We start from the raw sequence: 22,962 nt of genomic DNA, 5'->3' as shown, positions 1-22,962 counted from the left end.
AATCATCTCTTTCAGTAGCCATAATCAATAATCACAGAGAACCAGAATGCAAAAGCAACGGAAAACAAAATACCAAATTATAGAAATTGAACAGAGATTGCAGAAACTAAACAAATATCTTCTCAGAATTATACAATTACTTCAAAACACAAAACACAAAACAAATTTACAGAAATTGAACACAAATACCAAATTGCAAAAGCTGAAGGGAAGACGAAATACCAAAATAATTGCAGAAACTGACGAAATATCACATTTTGCAGAAGCGGGGGACAAAATCTCACTCCAAAAAATTTTATTTAACAAATAATTATTAACGTTGGATTCGCGAAACTGTGTTCAGGATTAAGCTTCGTTTCATAAAACCAACTCTGATACCATGTTAAAATTATTAAGATTAAACACAAAAAGGAGATTAGAATTTTGAATAATCTGTATATTATGAATGTTTAACCTTAACCTAAATACAAATAAAATATATATAGATTAAACTGAAAGTACTATTCTACCTTTAATAAATAAGACTACATAAATATTATTTAACAATATTATCATCTTCATACATTAAATGTTCACCTTATGCATTTAATATAATATTTTTCTTATTAATTTCATGAATTTTATCTATAGATTTATAGAAATTCAAAAATTTTATACATAAATTTAATTAAATAAATTGAGAAGCATTTATGTAACAAAAAAAATTGTTAAGTCAGATTTCTACCAAGCCAATGTTAATCAACCAAACTTGTGGTCTGAGTCATTGACTCAATTAAGTTCAATATATATATATATATATAGACACACACATACTTAAGAAATTAAGAACTACCAAAATATCAAAGTTATTAGGAAAAAAATAAACAAATTACGTTGCCCAATTAATAATTAATCAAATATTAAATGATGAAATTGTAAAAGGAATAAGTAAGAAAAAAAAAGAGGCAATTATAATGAATAAAAAGGAAAAAAAAGGTTTTGTAATTTTTTTTATTTTTATTTTTATTGGGTTATCTTAATCTCATAACTTAAACCACAGGTTAATCCGAGTTGGTTCACCTTTTATTATCTAATTTACATATTTGTTATACTAACTTGGTTTAACTTAAACATTTTTTTATTCAAATATATCATTTCATATTTAATTGATTAAAATTGAATAGAATTATTTTTTTTCATGTTATCATGATTATTTTTTTAATTGATCAATTTATTATTATTATTATTATTATTATATCATCTAATTAAAATAAAATTAATTTATTAAATCTAGTAGGTCTATAACTCAAGTAATAAATTTTTAAAGTGTTTATAGCACCTAAATATATTTTTTATAAAAAATAATAATAATTCAACTCCATGTCTGATGCTCCAAGTGTTTTTATTAAAAGCGTTAAGATAAACTCATACATTGAGGGACGTAATGTTCATAATTTAAAAAATAAAAAGATTAAAGTGAATTTTTTAATCTAATTTGAAAATAGCCTCTCTTTTTTTCATTCTGGTTTTCTTTCTTTTGATCTTGCGTTTCCTCAATAAATTTTAATTAATTAGCCATAAAAAAATTACAAAAATAATGAGGATAGAAAAAATAAAGAAATTCACAATTTAAATTCACATTAAATTGAAGGAACTCAGAGGTCATAAGGCACAATTGGCTGAATATGATCTTCCCAATAGCATAAAGACTGCAGATATAATCACCACAAACACATTCATAATGTGATAAGCATCAAGGAACGCACCAATTGATGCAGGAATATTTAAAGCATACCAACTTCATCACAACATGAGACTGATAAAATGACATCTGTTCCAATACTACTAATCCAAAGTAGCAAAAATTCAAAACATCACAAAATGAGGAGGCTGCAAAGAACAGAGCAAGCACGTTGCTTCAACAAGAACAGTAAAATGCTTATAGCTTGTTCTCAAACTCAGATAGAGGTGTCATCTGCTCCTTCAAGCCCTTTCGTTTCCTGATATCAGTAACAAGCTGAGCTGCTTGTGTGCCAGCCTCCAAAGGTTGTGTGAATGGCATCAGCAGGGAGAACCACATCACAGACTTCAAAGCAGATACCTCTCTTGTTTTCTTCAGCCTAGGCACCTTCCTTTGAAGCCCATTGGAACCCAGCAACAACAGAATCCTTGATTTCATTAGGGTACTGAACTCCCTTACACATATCCACAGCCACGTTGGGTCCCGTAGTCTCAGGACCACCACACCAGATTTTCTTCGCAAGATGCTTGTCCCAACCAAACCCCTCCGACAAGATCTTGGCGCGATTCTTAGGATCGTCTCTTGGACCAATACTGCCCACGTGAATAGCCTCAGCAAGGCCTTCTTCCATGGGCCCTGCCTCCAGGTAGAGACGGGATGTGCTTGTTGGGAGATTTGTTCATCACCACACGGCCGAACTTCTCCTGGACAGTTTCGTGGAAAGACCCAACAGGATCAGACTTGATGCCGCCCACAAAGTCTTCTTGCAAATCCTTCAAACAAACAGATCTCAAGGTGGAGTTCTCCTGCTCCAGCAATGATATGCGTCCAGATTCCTCGATGGAACAGACAACCATGGGATCAGGCTTGGCCAACCGCTTTGGGGAGATCAGATGCCAGCTTACAATGGACAGCCACACGCACAAATTGGGTGGGCATCAACTTCCTTCTCGTTCGTTGAAGTGGCATTCCTGGTGATGAACTGATCCAAACCGCCGATGGCAATGGTGTTGCCACAAGGCACATCCTAAACGGTTTCTTGCCTCTTTCTCATCCAAATGACGGTTCTCTGCACACTCTTCACATACAGGTGTCCTTCTTCTCACCAGGGACATAGTTTGGTCCCATGATCCCAACCTTCAGACCAGTGGGTACCTTTCCAGAGAAAACACGCCCGAAAACAACGAACCTACTTTTGTCAGAAGCAGGGGCCTTCGGGGTCACAATCCCTGATAGCATTGGCTAAGCATCATCAAGAGGAGCCTATCTCGTGCATTTTATGATAAGATTATCAGAACTCCAAAAGATATTATTAACTCAACCAATTGACTACAATTGAAAATCAAAACCAATAAATTGTAGGGTATCTTATCCATAATATGATGAGTTACTATTTTTTTAATTCTTTAATTAGTTCTTTAATCACCCTTTTGATTGTCTCTGCGTCTAGATTCTGAAACTTCCACTAGCAATGGAGGAGAGGTACTTCAAGTCAAATTTTCACCCTTTTGCTTGTGAAGATTCCTTTTCTATCAAGAAAACTTATAAAGGCTCATTGAAATTTGATACCGTCCTTCGACTTTTGCATGAATTATAGTAAAAATCAAGATTCTAGCATGGGCAATCATCCAGCATCTATATATCCCCCTTTTTCATTTCCTTTCTCATTCTTCATTTTTTTTTAATTATGTTTTGTCTGCATTCTAATTTCTAAACGTTGTAGCACTCGCAATTTCTTTATAAATTATTTTCTTCTTGATCCACTACCCGTTTGCCATCTATTTCGAATTCCAGTTTCTTAAACTTCCTACTCATTTTCTCTGTATTTCGACCTGGGTAGATATAGTGAATAGGTACATTCGAAAAAAATCAGGAGACGAGGAGAGAAAGCAGAAAGTAGATGCCTTAGCCCTTATCTTGTGCATTTTATCCATTCTAATGAATCCAAGGTTGGAAAATGGTGATATTCCAAATGAGGTTAAGGGTGATTGTTCTTTTGTCCTACAAAAAGTACACCATCTTCACATCATAGTCGATCACAAACCCAAGGTTATCTTCGAGGAAAAGATTGTAAATATCTCATACATCAAAGATTGACAGGAAAAGGCAATGCCTTTTTTTTTTTTTTCTCCCAAGCATAATTGCAAAGCACTAAAGGACCAAGCAACAACTGCCTAGGCAAATAAACGAGCATGGAAGGATACAGAGAACTCAATTGCTTAAGCGACCAGCCTTCAACATCTGTATAGTTTCCACTTTATGACCCAATTTAGTGACCAGGCCACCTTTCCTAAGAACTTACCCTACCAAGATGTCATCTCTTCATGCATCTTCTCACTGTATGCCATCCTTAATAACTGCAAAGAAGCTTCCAAATTTTAAATGTCTCTGCACAAAACCCAACCTTACACAGGTTTGATATGTAAATGAAATTTAAGGCGTTGAAGTGGGTTTGATGCAAGTCCTAAATTGAATATAGAAACCAAATTCATCTGGTTAGCTACTTGTAACAACAAAAGTGTTGGAATATCAATCCACGTAATTAAGGTTTCCGTTCCTATAATAACAAGACAAGACCTTGGACTCGTATCTTCTACAAACATGGGGAGATCATCTAACGCCCAATATCTAAACATGATTGAGCACAAAATATGGGTCATCTCGGCAACCACCTTATGAAGCTGGAGAGTAAATCCACCAATGGAATCGAGTGGCCAACACAAAATTTCAGTACATTTGTTTTATCTTGTAGTTTTACCTTGTAGATGGTTGAACGTATTACCATCCCAAAATCACCACGAACTAGACTTCACAAGGATACAAATTAAACCACTTAGTTCATGCAAATACATCTGATCACTCAACTTCCTCATCATCAACATCACTGCCACCTCCAAACATGGCAGCCATTTTCATGGCCAGATTCGCAGCCATTTCCCTCCTTTGAAAATCAGGCATCAACCTTAAGTTATCACGCACATTCCCTATCTCAGACATCAACTGTTCCAAATCCTCAAAGTCAAAAGGCGTAACTTCATCCGACTCTCCATTTTCACAAGGTTCTTGTACATCAGGCACTGCTCTCTTATCACCTTGCCATTGTGTTGCCGATGATGAGGGCTGCATCTCTTCTTTATCAAACTTTTCTCTATTTTCTTTCTCACCTTCTTTGACATAATTATTTTCAGTAACTGATCCCCCTTCATCTGGAATGGCAGTTCTACCATTTGCAGAAACCCATCCTCCATATGTGTCATCCCATGGTTCAGCTGAGCCACCAGATAGTACTTCATACTCTAATTCATAATCAGATTCATCTTCCGAGATTTCTGGGTGCATGAGTACATTTCATTTAGCATTTCAATTAACAATAAAGAATGTGGATTTAATGATGGTGTCGTGCCAAACCTTCTTTATCAGGTAATGTTGGTTGGATTATCTTATTGTCAGATTTCAGGATCATTCCTGGCCACATATGAGCAGAAAGAGCACCATATAGACGTTCTACTCCTTGTGAGTCCCCATCAACCAATAAACCTGCGAGAACAACATTGTAACTCTCCTAGATAACAAAAGTGAGATGCATACAGATTTAATATTAGTTGTAACTTTACAACTACTGTTTATTCCCTGGTTAATCTTTCATCACTCGTATCTATGACTAAATTCAATGATAATCACCATAAATACCCTGTCATGATCTTTTTCTACTTATCTTTCTCTACAAAATCTCAATTTCAATCCATATTGAAGAGTGAATGTCCTAATCCAAAATTCTACAAATTTATTGACCCCATGCATAAACCACTAAACCATTTATCCCCCCAAAAGGTAGATAGATATATCAAAATGTAGGTAGCCTGATTAGCATTGACATCATGATTGTGACCTGGGAAAACTACATATTGCATAGTCAAGCTGAAGATAGATGGTACTCACATTTGTCAAAATCAACATTGGAAGCACAAGCTTCAATGTATTCAATTCCATGATCAGTGCACCATTCAATACATGACCTCTTGATCTCCCGTGATGGCTCTTCTTCATCACCCAACAAACTACTTCCTTCAGTCTCAGAAATTCCAAACTCATCAACCTCTATATTCAGATCATCAAAAGATCCTGACTCTCCAATTTCCCTTAGCTGTCTTCTATATTCAGCATGAACAGGATGACCAGGAATCCGATCAACTTTGTTTCCAATACACAACAATATCTCAAACTTGCTAATATCATTTCCAGCTACCCAATCCTTAAGTGCAACAAAAGATGACAACTGCACATAATTCAATAGAAAAATTACTTTACATCAAACATTGTAACTATATAGTTTTCCCCAAATTGAAGCATTTGGAGTTTAAGCACTTGAAGTCAACAAAAAGAAGCATATTTTAAATCAAAGATTGAACCTTGCTTTTCCATATGAAACATTTTCAAATTAAACTATAAAAACCAACAAAAGAACTCTGCATCAAAGATAGAAACTTTAAACCTTTCTCCAACATGGTTTTCAAGCATTCGCAACTTTTAACAATTTAAAAATAACAACAACAACAAAAGAAACCTACTTTGCATCAAAGTTCGAAACTTTAAACCTTTCTGAAAACGGGTTTTTGAAGCATTTGAGATTTAAGCACTTGAATCTAACAAAAAAAAGCATGACTTCCATCAAAATTCAAAATTTTACGGCTTTCTCAAATTGAGTACCGCAGCATCTGCATCACTACCAATTTAAACACTGCATTAAAAACTATCACAAATATAGGACAAAGAAACTAAATTACTAACATCACTCAGGTCAAAAACCATAACCAAAGCAGCAAGCTTGTTATAAATTGGAAGTGATCCAATTGAAAATCCTTCATGAAGATGAGCTATCCATAGAGAAACATCAGCTGTGTAATACTTTGTATTAATACTCCATCTATTCACAAAACCAAAACGAACCCATTAAGTACCATTACTACATAATTGCAAAAGAAAAATCATAAAAAATGAAAAACAAGCAGATAAATTAACCCATGTGAGAAAACTTGGTTTGATGAGTCAAATGCGTCTTCCAAATCAATTGACAGCAACCCTGCAATTAATTTTCATTAATCAATAATCGAAGAACCAGTCAAATAGAGATAGGGAGAGCAAGGGAAGGTTACTTGAGACGAGAGTGCGTTTGCCAACGTTAGAGGATCCGATAAACAAGATGCCTGGTCGGGTCTCAAGTGATGCAAAATCTGATGATTTAGTTTCTTCACTCATTTTTCGTTGATCTTAAGAAAATTTCTTGAAAACCTATAAAAATCAGTTAAAACACAAGTTCCGCTGCAGAATTCCTGATTTATTCCCGCTACAGTAGAGATCTCCCTGGACAGTTTTACCCTTTTGGAAGTTAAGACGATTCTTGCAGCAATCACATTTTCCCATGTCATCGTGTTTTTTTAAAAGTGAAAATATATTCTCATAATAAAATTATAAAAAAATAATGATAAATAAGGAAAAGGTTTGACTGTACCTTTTGTTAGTTTTGTAGAAGTTTTTTTTTTAAGTTTTTTTTTTATTTTTTTATTTTATTTTTTTATTTTAATTTAATCATCCAATAGTTTTGTAGAAGTTTTTTTTTTAAGTTTTTTATTTATTTTTTTATTTTAATTTAACCATCCAATATTAAAAATGAAGCCTTATAATATTTTTATTTACTTTTTATGAAGTTATCATTGTTTTATGATTTAAGTTGTAGGTTCAAAAGGTAAACCTGAGTTGATATGACTTTTTTTAATTTATTTTTTTTTATTTTATCTTTTAACATTAAGATGATTTAAAATTAGACTTCATGTTTTGTTGTGGTATACTTTTTTATGAGGTTATATTTATTTTATAACTTGAGTCATACGTTTAGCATATTAACCATAGTTGATTCGAGTCATCCTTTTGTATTTTTTTATTTAATTTTTTTTAAAATGTGGTATACTTTTTTACGAGGTTATATTTATTTTATGACTTGAGTCATACGTTTAGCATATTAACCATAGTTGATTCGAGTCATCTTTTTGTGTTTTTTTATTCAATTTTTTTTAAAATTATTTTTTAATATTGAGTTGATTAAAAATTTTACTTCATAATTTATTTGTAATCTATTAAGTTGTACTAGTCTCATGATTCGAATATAAGTTTAATAAGTTAACTTAAGTTGATTCAAGTTATTTTTTATAGTTTTTTTCCCGGATTTATTCTTTAATATTGGATTGATTGTAAATTAAGTTTCATAATTTATTTTGATTTTCTTTTTATAGGGTTATTATGATCTCATGACTTGGTATACGGATTGGTAAATTAACTCTGGTTGACCCAAATCAATTCAATATGTTATTATCTCAATATTTATTAAAACAATATCATCTTAATAAAATATTTTTACCCATCATTTGAGTTGTCTTAGAACATTCTAAGGCGACCAAGTCATATTGGATCAATTTTTATATGATTTTAATTTTTTTCTATTAAAAAAAATATTAGTAACATTTAGATTTTTTTTACCGTAAAAAAGCTTGATCTAACCCACAATGTGGGCCAATGATTTAATTAAAACTATTATGAAATCCCTTTTTATCATTTCATCTTTTTATGGATGTTTATTTTTTGTTTGGTTTTGAAAAAAAAATGAATTTGCTGCCAAATTTGTAGAAAGTTTTATTCTACAAAATAGTCTTAAAATAGTAGTTTTTTATATATTGAGTTATGTGTTCTCTAGAGTTTAAATAAAATTTTTAAATTGGAATCTTATCTCATTACTTGTGTCTTATCAACATGTAAATTCAATATTTTAAAGGCTGGTAGTTATCTTCCTGAAGCAGCAGCGAATTATGTTGTAAAGGTTGTTATAAATTTTTGTTGTTAAGGAGTCCGTAAAGCTGAGAAGTCTTCTATGTCAAAAGCTTATTCTTTTACACGCCTCCTTAATCGACAAGGTAAGGAATGAATCCTGAGATTGTCATGGCGTATATAAGATGAAAATTTATTTTGATGAATCTATTAAGAAATATAAAGTTATGTTGGTTGTGAAAAGATACTCTTAATAATATGATATGAATTATGAAGAGATATTTGCTTATATTATAAAAATGATTATTATTCATATTTTTATTGTAGTAGTGGCACCTTCTCCTAGTGTTTCATATGACTCTAGGTATGTTTGTAAGCTTAAGAAAACATTAAAAATATTTTTTTAAATGAAAATCTTTAAAAAAAAGTTTATATGGTGCCCTCTTTTAGTGTTTCATGTGACTTTAGGTATGTTTGTAAGCTCAAGAAAATATAAAAACTTTATGTTATGATCTCTTTTCTTAGATTTATTTATAGTAGTCATGATTTTGCTTTTTTTATTAAGTGTATTAATACAGGTTGTATCATTTTATCTTTATTATTGATGATATAATTATTACTGGTAACGACATTGATTGTATTTTAGTTTTGAAAACAGAGTTAGCTAGACAATTTGACATGAAGGATTTGGGTTATATACAATATTTTTTGGATATTGAGATAGCCTACTCACCTAGATGTTATCTTCTTTCCTAATCAAAATATATTGCACATATTTTTCAGTGAGCTAGACTCACTAATAATAAGACTATAGATACTCTCATTAAAGTTAACCCTAAGTATTTTTCTTTTGATGGTTTACTTTTGTCATATTCTATTTTATATCGTATTATTGTTGAGGGTTTGGTATATCACATTATTACTCATCTGGATATTGCATATGTTATTCATATTGTTAGTCAATTTGTTGCTTCCCCTACTATCGTTCATTAGACAACTATTTTTTGTATTTTATGATATCTTCAGGGTATAGTTTTTAAGAGTCTTTTACTTTTATCCTCCTCTTTATTGGAGCTGCATGTATACTCTAATGTTAATCATAAGAGCAATCCTATATATTTTAAGTTTGTTATTAGTTTCTATATTTTTTTTAGGTGACTCTTTTATTGCTTAAAAGAGCAAGAAATAATGTTTTGTTTCTCAATTTTAAACTAAAATAAAATATCATGTTATAACATCTATTACCAAAGAGATTGTTTGATTATGTTGGTTCCTTGCATATATAAGAGTGTTCTTTTTTCATTTTATTTCTATGTATTGTGACAACCAGAGTTCTATTCAAATTGTTTATAACTCGGTTTTTCATGAATGAACTAAGCACATTAAAATTGATTATCATCTTACTCATCATCATTCCAAGCATGATATCATTACTTTGCCTTTTTGTTTTTTGTTTTTTGTATCTTGTAGATTTCTTTATCAACATTTTATTTGTCGCTTTTGTTTTCTAATTGCAAACTCTTGATACTTGTATTTGTCACATTGTGAGTTTTAGGAAAGATAAGGGGACAAGCCCCTCCCACCGCTAGGCCATTTTTTTATTATGTTGGTTCCTTGCATATATAAGAGTTTTCTTTTTTCATTTTATTTCTATGTATTGTGACAACCAGAGTTCTATTCAGATTGTTCATAACTCGGTTTTTCATGAATGAACTAAGCACATTGAAATTGATTATCATCTTACTCATCATCATTCCAAGTATGATATCATTACTTTGCCTTTACTTTACCTTTTCGTTTTTTGTTTTTTGTATCTTGTAGATTTCTTTATCAAGTAACATTTTATTTGTCGTTTTTGTTTTCTAATTGTAAACTCTTGATACTTGTATTGGTCGTATTGTGAGTTTTAGGAAAGATGTTAAAAAATATAAGTTATTTTTTTTATTTATTAAGAATAGAATAATATTTTTATTTTCCTTTTAGTTTAGCTTATATATTATTTCTTTGTATTTAGATTAAATTTATTCCTTTAGATTACAGTGATCATGTAATATTAATGAAACCTAAGACTTCCCTCTCTTATCTTTGTATTTCTCTTATTTTTATTTATTTATTTATTTTTTTAATTGTTTAATAATTGAATCATTTCGGATTTCCCATCTAAATTCCAGGCAAAATGTTTGGGGTTTGTTTTACTTGTATTTAGATTAAATTTATTCCTTTAGATTACAGTGATCATGCAATATTAATGAAACCTAAGACTTCCCTCTCTTATCTTTGTATTTCTCTTATTTTTATTTATTTTTTTATTTTTTTAATTGTTTAATAATTGAATGAAGTTAAGGCTTTTTTCCCATCTAAATTCCAGGCCAAATGTTTGGGGTTTGTTTTACATATTCCATTAAGGCTTTTTTTTTTTTAATGAAGTTATAAACAACGATCATTTTTAAGTTAGGGATGACCATCCCTAATTTACAAACACATGCAGATGAGATTCTTGAGTTTCTTACTGTCATGAAAAATGAATTTAATTAGGGCAGTGGAAAATACTCTTTTTTTTATAATTTCTTATTAAATGGAAATGGAAGCAAGTCTTTATGCAAGAAGTGTTATAAATTATCATACTTTGATTGGTGTTTTTTGCAAGAAAACAAAAGGCTTGCAGAAGCAAAGGAGATTTTTGACCAGATGGAACTCCATGGGGTTTCCAGAAATTCATGGCCTTTGTTAAAACGAGAGAATCAAAGTGGCTACTCGTTTGATGGACCAGATGATAATGGAAGGGTTGAGGCTTGAGAAATTCACCTACAACTTCCTGCTTGCGCACTTCTACAAGGTTGGGATATAAAAAAAGGCGGCAGATATTGTGCAAACTATGGCTTCTGATGGGTGTGAAGCAGACATTGTAACATATGGGACCCTGATTGCAGGACAGTGCAAGGCAGGTAGAGTTAAGGTTGCAACTAAACTCCTAAGAACCATTCAGATTAAAGACATAGTTCTGAACCCTGTAATTCAAGCCCGATTTGGACAGAAGAGATCAAAAGAAGCTGTGAAACTTTTCAGAGAAATGTTAGAGAAGGCTGAGGCTCTAGGTGTCGTTACATATAAAATTGTTTTCTGTGGGGTATGCTAAGGTAGAAGAGCAATCGAAGAAGCTGTTGATTTCGTTCTAGAGAGAGGCAATGTACCTGAATTATCATCTTTCGATATGTTTGCCGAGGGACCTTTTGCTCAAGCTATGGGGGGAACCCTAATTAAACTCGTTGACATGATCATGGAGAAAGCAAAATTTTTAATTTATTATTTTTAAAATGAAGTAACTAAGATAAGGGGTTTGCTCAATATTTTGAAGGTTCCAATGGCATCACATGATGTTAAAATTGATTACTTGAATAATTATATATTGTTCGTAAAATGTTTTTCTTTTTGACTTTGTTAATGAAATATTTTTTTTAATTTCATAAAATTGATTACTCTAAATAATTATATAGTGTTCATTGTACACTTTAATTGGCATCTTTGCTTTTGTTTGTTCTGTTTTAGCAACAACAAAGAACAAATTTGTCTTAGACCCTCTTCTGTCATTCTCTCATACAATTTTTAAGTCTGGTGGAGTTCATTTATTTGTTGCATCATGATGTTAGGTTTAAACTCTTGCTAATTGAAAGTTTATTTGGATTTTCTTATCATGTTGAATTAATATTTTTAAATTATACACACACACACACACACACAGATACACAATATAGAACTTGAAACAACACATTAAAATGCTTTGGAATCGAAATATATTGTTTCCATAATAAAAACGAAAGGCCAACTAGAACGGGATCAACAACCTTGACCACAATCACTCTGGCAATCCAATTTTTTCCAATGCAAGTAAAGAGGTTTTTGCTTGAGCCATGGACCATCAATGGCGACACCATCTGGAAAAAAAAAAAAAAATCAATGGCGACACCATCTGGAAAAAAAAAATAAAAAATTGTGTGAAAAGCATCTTTGCCCCACGCATCCAGATTTTTCACATTGTCCAACACAAGTCCTAATTTCAAAACATCCAAATTATTTCAGCATGCACACAATGGAGATTATAGGAGACTATAAATAAGCGTAAAATTACTTAATTCAACAGCAGATAATGAGAAGAGAATAAAAACAGAATGTACAAAGGGCATGTAATCAGGTTGTTTAGGATAACATAAACATTAATGAAGGGTGCTGCTAAGGATTGAAAATTGTAATCCGGTAATTTGAACACGTGAACTATAAAATCATGGAAAAGATACCAACATAAAACAAACTTGAAGAAATTTTGCAATGGTTCATGTGTATACCCAGTAAGAAAATCTTTGTTGACCAGAATGTACATCGAATAAATTCAGGGCCCAGGGGAAGACCAAAATTGCAGAACCAAATACCAAAGATATGAGAAACAGCTCAACAGAGACTGCTTGCAGCTAGTACTGTTAGGCTGCTGAAACAAGTGGGAAAAGATGAGAAAGACCATTTCTAAATGTCCAGCGCATCCATAATTGTCCATGAAAATTAATCTGTACATGATCTCTCAATGCATACGACCCAAAGTGATGGAAGCACAGGAATATAATAGCATGGACAAGAGCCCTGCCATATCTCTACTCTCTAGTGCACAATAGATGTCCCAATGTGAGAGAAACAGACACATTTAAGGGTGCAAATCACATTTACAGGTTCAAAACTTCCTTTCTCAACATATCCATTTGGGCAATTCATGTAGTAGCATTATACTAAGAGCTAGATTTGTTCCTTTTATTACATTGGTGCACGGATGATGAATAACATTACTGAAGAACACAAATAAACAGAACTAGATGCCCATGTAGTAAAACACGAATTGAAGGAAAGCTCAAAATCTACTTGTAAATGGGATCAGCATCGCCAGCACTAGCATCTAAAGCTCCAACAAGACATGAAAACACCAGAAAGAAACCAACGCAATATTGATCTACCATCTAATAAGAAATAATCAAGAATTAAAAAGCCCAAAACTTGCTACAAACTAACAAGGGGCAAATACAAGTAAGAGGCTAATACTTCATTCTTTAGTTAACAATAAACATCAAAAAAGAAACAGGTTTTCTTCGATGATTGGATCATGTATTTTGGCAACATGCAAATGGGTTCACATTAAAATTATATAATAAAAAAAATTTAAAAAACTTTACAGTAATTGATTCATCAAAGTTAGAGAAGGACCAAAACAAGAGCTTGAATAGAGAAAAATAATAGATCAGAAAAATGGGTGATTTACCTTATGTTTCTTGAAGAAAGCAGTTGGAAAGTGAATTATTTTGCTTCTGTTTCTATCCCCAACACATTCAAATGAAGATTTACCAATGAATCCAGGAACCTTGGACCGATACTACCAATGAATCCAGGAACCTTGGACCGATTACCGACATACAATCTCCGAGATAGAAGAGTGAAGAGAGATATTCCGAGGACTACAGCGTCAGAGGGAAAGATAACGAGTGGAAAGTGGAAACGTGAACTAAATGGTTTCTTAAGCTTGATGGGCCAGAAGATATAGTCCCGTTACAACTCTATTATCTCCATTTCTAACCCAGCCAAGGTATTGGGTTGTTGCTTAGGTAGTTTAGCCCATGGACTAGGTAAGGTAACCTTTGTTTTGATTTTAAAAAAAAAAAAATCTTTAAATAACAACTATTAAATAATAAAATTAAAAAAAAATCAATAAAAACTTGATATTAAAAAATAAAATAATTAAAAAAAATCCAAAACTAAGAGTCCAAACACGTGGGCTAGCTAATGTTTTTCTAGGAGGTGCAAAAACATAACTCATGTCTATTTTTTGTTATAAATAAAGCAAGTTGAACTGATTTTTTGAATTAAAAACTAAAAAATTTGTTATCATAATCGTCATCATCATCAAATAATAAAAAAATTGAAGGATAAAATAAAAAATAAAAAAATTTAATAAGAACTAAAACAAATTTAAAAAAAAATCAAAAGATCAAAAGGATAAAAATGAGAGCCCAAAACTGATTTTTTGAATTAAAAACTAAAAAAACTGTTATTATCATTATTATCATCATCTTCAAATCATCATCAAATAAAAAAAAATGAAGGATAAAATAAAAAATAAAAAAATTTAATAAGAACTAAAATTTTTTTAAAAAAAAATAAAAAATCAAAAGGATAAAAATAAGAGCCCACACATGTAGGCTAACTTATTTATTTTATTTTTAAGGATGCATGACCTGTTTTCCATCCTTTTTTTATAAACAAGAAACAACTAAGCAATGTATTGCACACTAGACTCTGGCTTAAGATGTTAATCACCATTGTGGTGGTTAAAATATTAAAAAAGAATTCTTTAAATATATAAATTTTATATTTCAAGTTATTTTCATTCAAAAAAATCTCAAAACCACCTTAAACTCTTTATGAACCAACCAATAATCTTAGTATATCCTAAAATCATTCAAAAATGAACCAACCAATAATCTTAGTATATCCTAGAATCATTCAAAAAAATAATCAAAATTAGCTCAATAATAAAAATATAAAGTGAACTTGATCTCTCTTTTTAGGGATAATTAGATAAGCAAAAAAAATATCGTTATTAAAATTTTCTCATTAAATAGAATTCATTAACACAAAAAATAACGAGTTTCATCACTAAAAAATGACTAAACTAACAAATTTGTCTTCCTGTGTCATTTTTAAATGAATTTCTTTCTCTTCCCTCAAAACCAATAACTAAAAAATAAAAAAATAATTTTTTAAATTAAAATAAAAATTATTAAGAATTTGGGATTATATGAATTTTTTTTGTGTGTTTAACATTTTAGATATTATTTTTTAAAATTTGGTATGTAAAAATAATTTCAAGCCTATTTTTATCAAATTAGGTCCTAGAATGATTATTCAATAGAAAAGTTTAAAAATTAAAATACTTTATTTTCTATATAAACAATGAAACACCTAGGATTACCCCAAATCTTTTAGTATATGAGAAATAGTGTCACACACACACACACACACACACAATGTATATGATTGTAAAAAATTAACACATATATATATATATATATATATATATATATATATTTGTGTTATTTATCTATATATATTTATAAGTTCATAAGCAGTATTTTTTTTTATGATATACAATTTATTTTTATACAAATTTTAAATTTTACTAAAATCATCTTAAGTACCAAAAATACATTGAAGTTATTATCATAAAATTGTTGTTTCATTTTATTATTAAAAATATATATTTTAATGTAAATAAGTTTTTTTTTAATGAAAAACTCTTTTTCATTTCTGACAAATGAACACCATGATACTCTATTAAAAAGTAGAAAATAAAAAAGAATAACACAAATTGAGATGGTGTTTGTTTCAAAATCTACCATTCCATTTCTTGCCAAACAATAGTTAAATTCTTTTGAAGACTAATCATAAAAAAAAACTTACACAAATTGTGATGGTATTTGTTTCAAAATCTGTCGCTTCATTTCTTGACAAGTAATAGGTTAAATATTTTTGAAAACTAACCATGAGAATGATTAGCTATAATAAAACTATAAACTAATTTAAATTTTCTTACTTGTAATAATACAAGTAAAGAAATAAAAATTTATGATATAATTTGTTTGATTAATATGAATGATAATTAAATTACACATATATTACATATTTATACTAATAAAAAAATAGTTATTATATAGATAAAAAAATAACTTATATACAATCAACCAATTAATTTTATTCTAATGACTTATATATCAACACAATCTCTTACAAGTGTTATTGTCTTGAACTCTCAATTTTTTAAATAAGATGAAAAAATCAGTTTACTTTATTAAGTTAAGTTTATAACATTTAACTAATTAAGTACATTTATTTTATCTTATGTAATAAATATAACTCCTTAACGGATGAAAAATTGTTTGTGTTACTAGACAAGATGTTTCCTGCAAAACGTAATTAATTACCATGAATGGCTAGAAGATAAAATTTTTAAATAAGACGGTCGTGAATGATAAAGAGAATTAAAAATGATTTACATAAAGTTGAATAAAAAATTATAATAATATAGAGCTTAGCATTGCAAGAGTTAAGTTGATGATGGTAACTAATTTATTGTGAGCAATTCTAATGTTTATAATTATTATAATATTAATGTTGAATAAATAAAATGAATACATGAAATAAATTTAAATAACAATATTGCATTAATATTGTTCTAAAACATAACTTGAACATCTTATAACATGTCATTAATGTCATTAATAGTAATACATAAATAATATAATATTACTCTTATTGCATAATTGAATATAGCTTGGCATATAAAACACATCATAAACAAGGTAATGTTCTTCATTTAAAATAGTTTATTTATGTTGAATGATAAGAGGATGTAAATTGAGCAAAATACAATTTAAAAAAAAAAAGAATTGATTGGATAAATGTAAATTATTAAGAGGATGTAAATTGAGCAAAATGCAATGTAAATCAAGCAAAATACAATTAAAAAAAAAGAATTGATTGGATAAAAGTAAATTATTAAACTAATAGAATTATCATAAATAATATGTTAGAGAATCATTTGTATATATCCTCTAAGAATAGAGAGGATGATATACTAACACCATTTCTGTCATCTATACTAGTTTTGCTATTTTTGGAACTTATTAAGCATTTTTCAATAGTGTTGTTTATTCTCTAAAAATTGATTGTTTCTTTGGATCCCTTGATGTGACTAATAAATTTTTGTATAACACTTTTAGTTCCTTTCGTAGCATCCCTAATTTCTCCCATAACACCACCAGATTCTCTAAATCCCTCACATCACCACTAAATCCTCTCACACCTCTAGATAATTTACCACCATTGTCACTAAGTTGGGTGGTATTGTTTATATAGCATATCTTGAAATAATATTTATATTGTTTGTAATTATTACACTCGAGGATGACAACTTTTTTTTTGACATTTCTAAGTCTTTTTTTTTTCACTTTCTTTTCTTTTATTCTTTATTGGTTGATGCACACTTCTTTTTAGGTTTGAGGGCAGTACAATTATATCTCCATCTTCATAATCCAATACAACCTTTGGTTTATAGGTAAATAACACTATAGGTAAATAGTACTATAGGTAAATAATCCAATACAACCTTTGGTTCATAATCCAATCCCTAACATAAGGATGATTCTAAATAGTACTATAGGTAAATAATCTCAAGGTATGTCTTCTTAATTGTTTCCATAGTGTAATATGTATGATAGAAATCTTCAATTTCAATTCTTTTATGTTTTAAACAAGGTAGTACATGTTAGGAATCTTCAATTTCAATTCTTTTATGTTTTAAACAAGGTAGTACATATTAGAAATCTTTAATTTCAATTCTCTTATGTTTTAAACAAGGTATTACATATTTTAATGAAATTTTAATCATCATTCATTCGCCACAGGAGCATTTTTTTTAATCCAAATCAATATAAATCTTTTTTTAACCATCATATAAATATATTCTATAGTACTATTTAGAATCATCCTTATGTTTCTCCTTTCTCAAAGCAAAGTCTTGTTACCAAAAATTGAAAAAGCATATATTCACCACACATAATCGTCACCCATGCATGTAGCTCTAATATTCTCCTTCTAATTAATGTATCTTTTCTTATGATCTCCTTCTAATTAATGTATCTTTTCTTATAATAGTCATATTTCACTTTATATTCTTTAAGAACATTTATGAAGTGAATGATATTAATGAAAATTTTGCATTTGGTAAATTTAATTAATCCATCACCACTCACTTTAAATGTTTTATACTTAAATCTATTTGTAAGATAAATAATTTTTTTTTTGGTTGCTTCTTTCCATCACTACCATTTTCATCATTGTCATTTTCATTACTACTATAATAATTTTCACTAGCTTTAACATCAATATTTTCCTCATCACTTTTTAACTCGAATGTTTGGCTAAAGCAAATATCTTCTTGCAAGGTATCAATTTATTCATCTTTATTTGCATTTAAGAATTTAAATAATTTATCATCTAAGAAAATATAATCCTCAACATTTTTACTAAAATCATTACCTTGATAATCTTTTTCACATCCAATATCATCCTCTTTACTAAATCTAGCCCTATGATGTCCTAAATTATAATATAAACTACCCATATCAATATGCATACCAACACCCAAACCAACAACACACGCATCTTCATTAGAATCACTAACATCCATTTGAAATCAACAACACAACTTCTGATATTAACATCAATAACTATAGTTGCACCTCTCCAATAACCATACTAACACCATCAATTACTTTAACACCATCACCATAGCTTTTCACTATTGTAGTTTCACCCTTTCCAACACCTATAACAACATCATCATCATCTTTTTTATTAAAATCTAAACTTTTTTCTTCAACAATCAGTGTAACTTAATTTCTATCATTACAGTCTGGAAAGTATTTTATTCTAATAGATCCCCCAACAATATTTGGTTTATCTGTATAATACTTAGACATTTTGATAGTTAATAAAGCAACATTTTTATCGACATCAATATAATTATGGATTTCTTCCTCTCCTTTTACTTCTTGCATATTCAAGATTTGCATCATCGATGCATTATTAACTATTTTATTATCTTTTTCATCCTTTATAGTAAAAACATGCAAATCTACATTGTAAACTTACTTGTATATGGATAAGATATCTATGGAAGACATATATTTAGAGAATTTTTTTTTCATAATGAATAAAGTAACTCCATAATGTATAATAATGCTAGGCATTTTGTTTCCTATTATGGTGATTCAAAACTAACATTACAAGAATAATTATGGTAGAATTTAACATGAATGAATATTAGAAATGATTGTGGACAAATTAATAGTAACCCATAAGGCAAATTTTAGGTTTTATTAAGCTAAACCATGGTTTAACAAAGTTAATATAAGTTGCTTAAACATTAATTAAACATGTTACAATAAAAGAATAAAAAACTAGGGTCAAATGAGCAGTAACCATAATTTTTAATTTGGGGATTTTTTTGAGTTTTCAAGAAAACAATCCAAATTGTTTTCCCCTTTCCTAAACCCTTTAAGATTATGAACATTAAAGTTTAAATAAGAAATAACTTGAAGTTTTAGGGTTTTAAACTTAAGGATTTATGAGTTCCATAAAACCCTTTAAGATTATGAACATTAAAGTTTGAATAAGAAATAACTTGAAGTTTTAGGATTTATGAGTTCCATAGTAACCTGAATTTTATGCATTATTATTTAATTGAGTAATACAATTTATATTCTAAGAAAATAGCAATAATTTAACAACAACTAAACTCATTAACTTGATTATTAAAGTCTTGATTTGAAAAAAAAATTAAGATGACATATTTGTTTGTCATCTCATTCTTAATGACAAAAGTATAGGAGATAAATTTCATAAGTTGATGACTCAAATAGACACCTTGTTTCCAAGAGAATCATATATGAACCCCTCATAAACTTTGATTGTATAGAATTTTAGATTTTGAGATTTTTTTTAATTTTAGAGATTTTTTATTTATAAATTATAAGCTCACGAGAGAAATTGGATATGGTTGTGTTTTTTGTTTGTTGTGTTTGTGGATATAATATATGTTGGGTTATTTTAGTCATTTTATGTGATCTAAAATTTTTTGTTGATCAAGAATATTTTTTGTAATTTTCAAAACAATGAAGGTAAAGTGCAAAAAAAACTATAGGATGCTCAAAATAATTATTTTCTTAAAATAAGTATAGTTCTAATGTAAATGCATTGTTTTTAATGAAAAGTTCTTTTTTGTTTTTGACAAATAAGCACCACAATATTGCATTCAAAAATAAAAAATAAAAAAGTAATACACAAATTGAGATGGTGTTTGTTTCAAAATCAGCCACTTCATTTCTTACACTCCTGCACTTGGGAGAAGATATCAACATTTTAGTCGTGTCAATAGTTGATAGGTTAAACTCTTGAAAACTAAACTAATTACAAAGATTAATAGAGTTGGTTGTGTTAAAATAGAACAAAAATAATGGCTAATATAAAACTATAAACTAATTTAAATTATCTTACCCGTAGGAATACAAGTAAAAAATTAAAAAAAAATATCTCTTACATAAACATTAAAAATTATTAATAAGAAGAACATCTCTTACACAAGCATAAAAAAAAATATTCAAAAAATATTTTTAAATTTAAAAACAAAATCAAGATTTACTCTTTAAAACTAGGCTGGAGTAGTGAGCCCGAGCCTACAAAAAAATGCTGAAATGGAGCTCTATGTACCGAGGTTTTGGCATGCCTAGCCACCATCTGGACTCGGGTTCCCAACCCAACCTCGGAAATATGTTGGAAATTTACTGAAAAAAATGTGTTCATAACTTTTATGGGTTTTGTGTTAAAAAAAAGGATTAAATCTTTATCCATCAATATCAACTCGCACGGTGCTCATGTTTTTCAAAAATCATTGGAATCAATGTGCTCATCAACTTAGCATTAAATGATTTCAATTCAGTCGAGATGGTAAGCCATTGTTGCCGGTAAATCACTCTGATTCGGCAACAGCTGGGCTGATGAGCAATAAACCTCATAAATTAAATAGAAAGGATTGAATGTGCACCATTGCCGACATGCATGACGGCTATGGATATGGAAACAACCATGCAAAACAAAATAGAAGTCTCTGTTATTCCATTCCAAATAATCCTCCACTTATTGCTCCAAAATAGCTACTACTTGTTGTACACTAACAAACACCAAACAGACCTCATCAACCTTATACGTGGCTTATGAAAGATTTTTTCCATGCATGGCCCATCATAGCTGAAACAGGTAAAAAGATGCACATACATGACACACGTGTCCTTTAAGAAATTCACAAAATTCAAGTTCACAAAATTATCAGCGGTAACTTTTTGACGCTCAAGGACTTACAAACCTGCATTCAGGCGGAGTCAATGACCCAATGTTGCCCATCAGTGTGGATTTTAAGCCCATTCATCTGAGCAAATAAATTTACTGCTCTCCTCACACCTCTATTGTCCGCTGCGGTAAAATAATCGTGCCCAAAAATTATCCCACCGGGTCTCAAGATCCGGTAAGCCCGGTTTATATCAGCCCACGCCGAGTTAAAATCATGGCCCGCATCGATTTCTATCAAATCACCGAACACACCCCACTCGCAGAATTTCTCCAAGGCCGACCCGGTCGAAAATGGCATTGGCAAAACTGACCCAGTAGCATTTTTGTGAATGACGTTCTGCATGAACTGGTACAGCAACAAAACGTCGCTGTTTACCATATTAACATAACCAAACCGGTCACGAAACCCGGGCCACCCGCGAAAATCGTCTATGCAAAGAATCTGTGAGTCCAGCCCGAGTTTGCGAGTCAACTCGGCCATGTGGAGAGCCGATGCGCCCAAGAAAGTACCCACTTCGATGATCACTTTAGGCTTCACTTTTTGGATAAGGTGTTCAAAAACTTCACCGTAAGAGCCCCATCCCTTGAACTTTTTCTCTCTAAGGAGGCCGCTAACGTACGCGGGAGGAAAATTGTCATATGGTGACGTGGAGTTGAAAACCCGGTCAAGAATTGTTTGATGGACGAGCTGGGGTGGAATGGGTTCGGCACAGTGAGTCTTGACTCGGAAGTTGTCGAGTTGGGTGTCGAGGTTATCACGCACCTTCAAGATTTCTGGAGATGGTGAAGGCTGCAGTGGAGAGCGGGAGCTTGGAGCTGATAAGTAACCTAGTGCGTAGGATAGCAGTAAAAGGATAACGTAAACGGCTGGAGAATTCAATAATCTGAATACCAATCTTGTCTTCTTTTTATTGTCGTTGTGGCGATGGTTGAAAGATGGTAACTGCTCTTCCTTCATGTTTCTTTCCAAGTAATTCTTGAAAGAGAAGAAAAGGGAAAAGGTATATACCAAGCTTCAACTGTGCAGGAATACTGGTGGTATCAGATATGTATTTTTGGTGCTGTACTTGTTAGAACCGTAAGGTTTTTCTGAAGAAAGATCAATCGAAACGAAGTTTTTGGTTGCGTGGCTTGAGTCAGTTGCGTCTTCAGTACACAGATGGAGATGGCGTGTTAAGAAAGGACATGGAAAATGTGATGGGCTTCAATGGAATTGCCACAGTTTTGGGGTTTTGGAAGGGTTAAGGTCAAAGTTCATCTCATAATCTGTTAAGTCTATGCCCTTATTATATAAGAAGTGAATGGTTCCATTCTCCAGTCTTAGATGGAATTATCTCTCCCCTTGAATTTAGCTACCCAGAATTCAACCGACTGCAAAAGTCGCTTTCTTTACTTGTTTTCTTTACAATGGCTTATGTTATACTTTTCTT

The 22,962-nt window shown here is 30.6% G+C and overlaps 2 protein-coding genes, 1 long non-coding RNA gene and 1 pseudogene across 3 annotated transcripts; all 4 read right to left on the bottom strand.

Moving 5' to 3' along the window:
* Positions 1-1,644: 1,644 nt before the first annotated feature.
* On the bottom strand, positions 1,645-3,535 carry LOC105124937 (elongation factor 2-like; annotated as a pseudogene).
* A 635-nt stretch (positions 3,536-4,170) lies between these two features.
* On the bottom strand, positions 4,171-7,142 carry LOC105124706 (GTP binding protein). The gene is made up of 6 exons (XM_011024808.1): positions 6,874-7,142; positions 6,740-6,800; positions 6,509-6,644; positions 5,660-5,996; positions 5,129-5,257; positions 4,171-5,049 (listed from the first exon to the last, which is right to left on the bottom strand). The coding sequence occupies exons 1-6, from the start codon at positions 6,974-6,976 to the stop codon at positions 4,577-4,579; spliced, it is 1,239 nt and encodes a 412-aa protein (XP_011023110.1). The 5' UTR covers positions 6,977-7,142; the 3' UTR covers positions 4,171-4,576.
* A 5,359-nt stretch (positions 7,143-12,501) lies between these two features.
* On the bottom strand, positions 12,502-14,041 carry LOC105124707 (uncharacterized). The gene is made up of 4 exons (XR_842103.1): positions 13,964-14,041; positions 13,833-13,931; positions 13,439-13,533; positions 12,502-12,584 (listed from the first exon to the last, which is right to left on the bottom strand). It is a non-coding gene; the product is annotated as an uncharacterized LOC105124707 (long non-coding RNA).
* Positions 14,042-21,274: 7,233 nt separating this feature from the next.
* On the bottom strand, positions 21,275-22,899 carry LOC105124708 (uncharacterized). The gene is made up of 2 exons (XM_011024809.1): positions 21,549-22,899; positions 21,275-21,433 (listed from the first exon to the last, which is right to left on the bottom strand). The coding sequence occupies exon 1, from the start codon at positions 22,488-22,490 to the stop codon at positions 21,555-21,557; it is 936 nt and encodes a 311-aa protein (XP_011023111.1). The 5' UTR covers positions 22,491-22,899; the 3' UTR covers positions 21,275-21,433; positions 21,549-21,554.
* Between the last annotated feature and the right edge of the window lie 63 nt (positions 22,900-22,962).

Source organism: Populus euphratica, unplaced genomic scaffold (genome assembly GCF_000495115.2).
Source record: "Populus euphratica unplaced genomic scaffold, PopEup_1.0 scaffold32.1, whole genome shotgun sequence".
Classification (NCBI taxonomy): domain Eukaryota; kingdom Viridiplantae; phylum Streptophyta; class Magnoliopsida; order Malpighiales; family Salicaceae; genus Populus; species Populus euphratica.
The sequence above is the reverse complement of the archived record's forward strand: the minus strand, read 5'-3'. Positions and strand labels throughout refer to the sequence as shown.

Coding starts and splice junctions, on each gene's coding strand:
- LOC105124706 (XM_011024808.1), bottom strand. CDS start 6,976: ATGAGTGAAGAAACTAAATCATCAGATTTTGCATCACTTGAGACCCGA. Junction 6,645..6,739: donor AACCAAGTTTTCTCACATGG/GTTAATTTATCT, acceptor TTTTGTGAATAG/ATGGAGTATTAATACAAAGT. Junction 5,258..5,659: donor CAATGTTGATTTTGACAAAT/GTGAGTACCATC, acceptor TTGTTCTCGCAG/GTTTATTGGTTGATGGGGAC.
- LOC105124708 (XM_011024809.1), bottom strand. CDS start 22,490: ATGAAGGAAGAGCAGTTACCATCTTTCAACCATCGCCACAACGACAAT.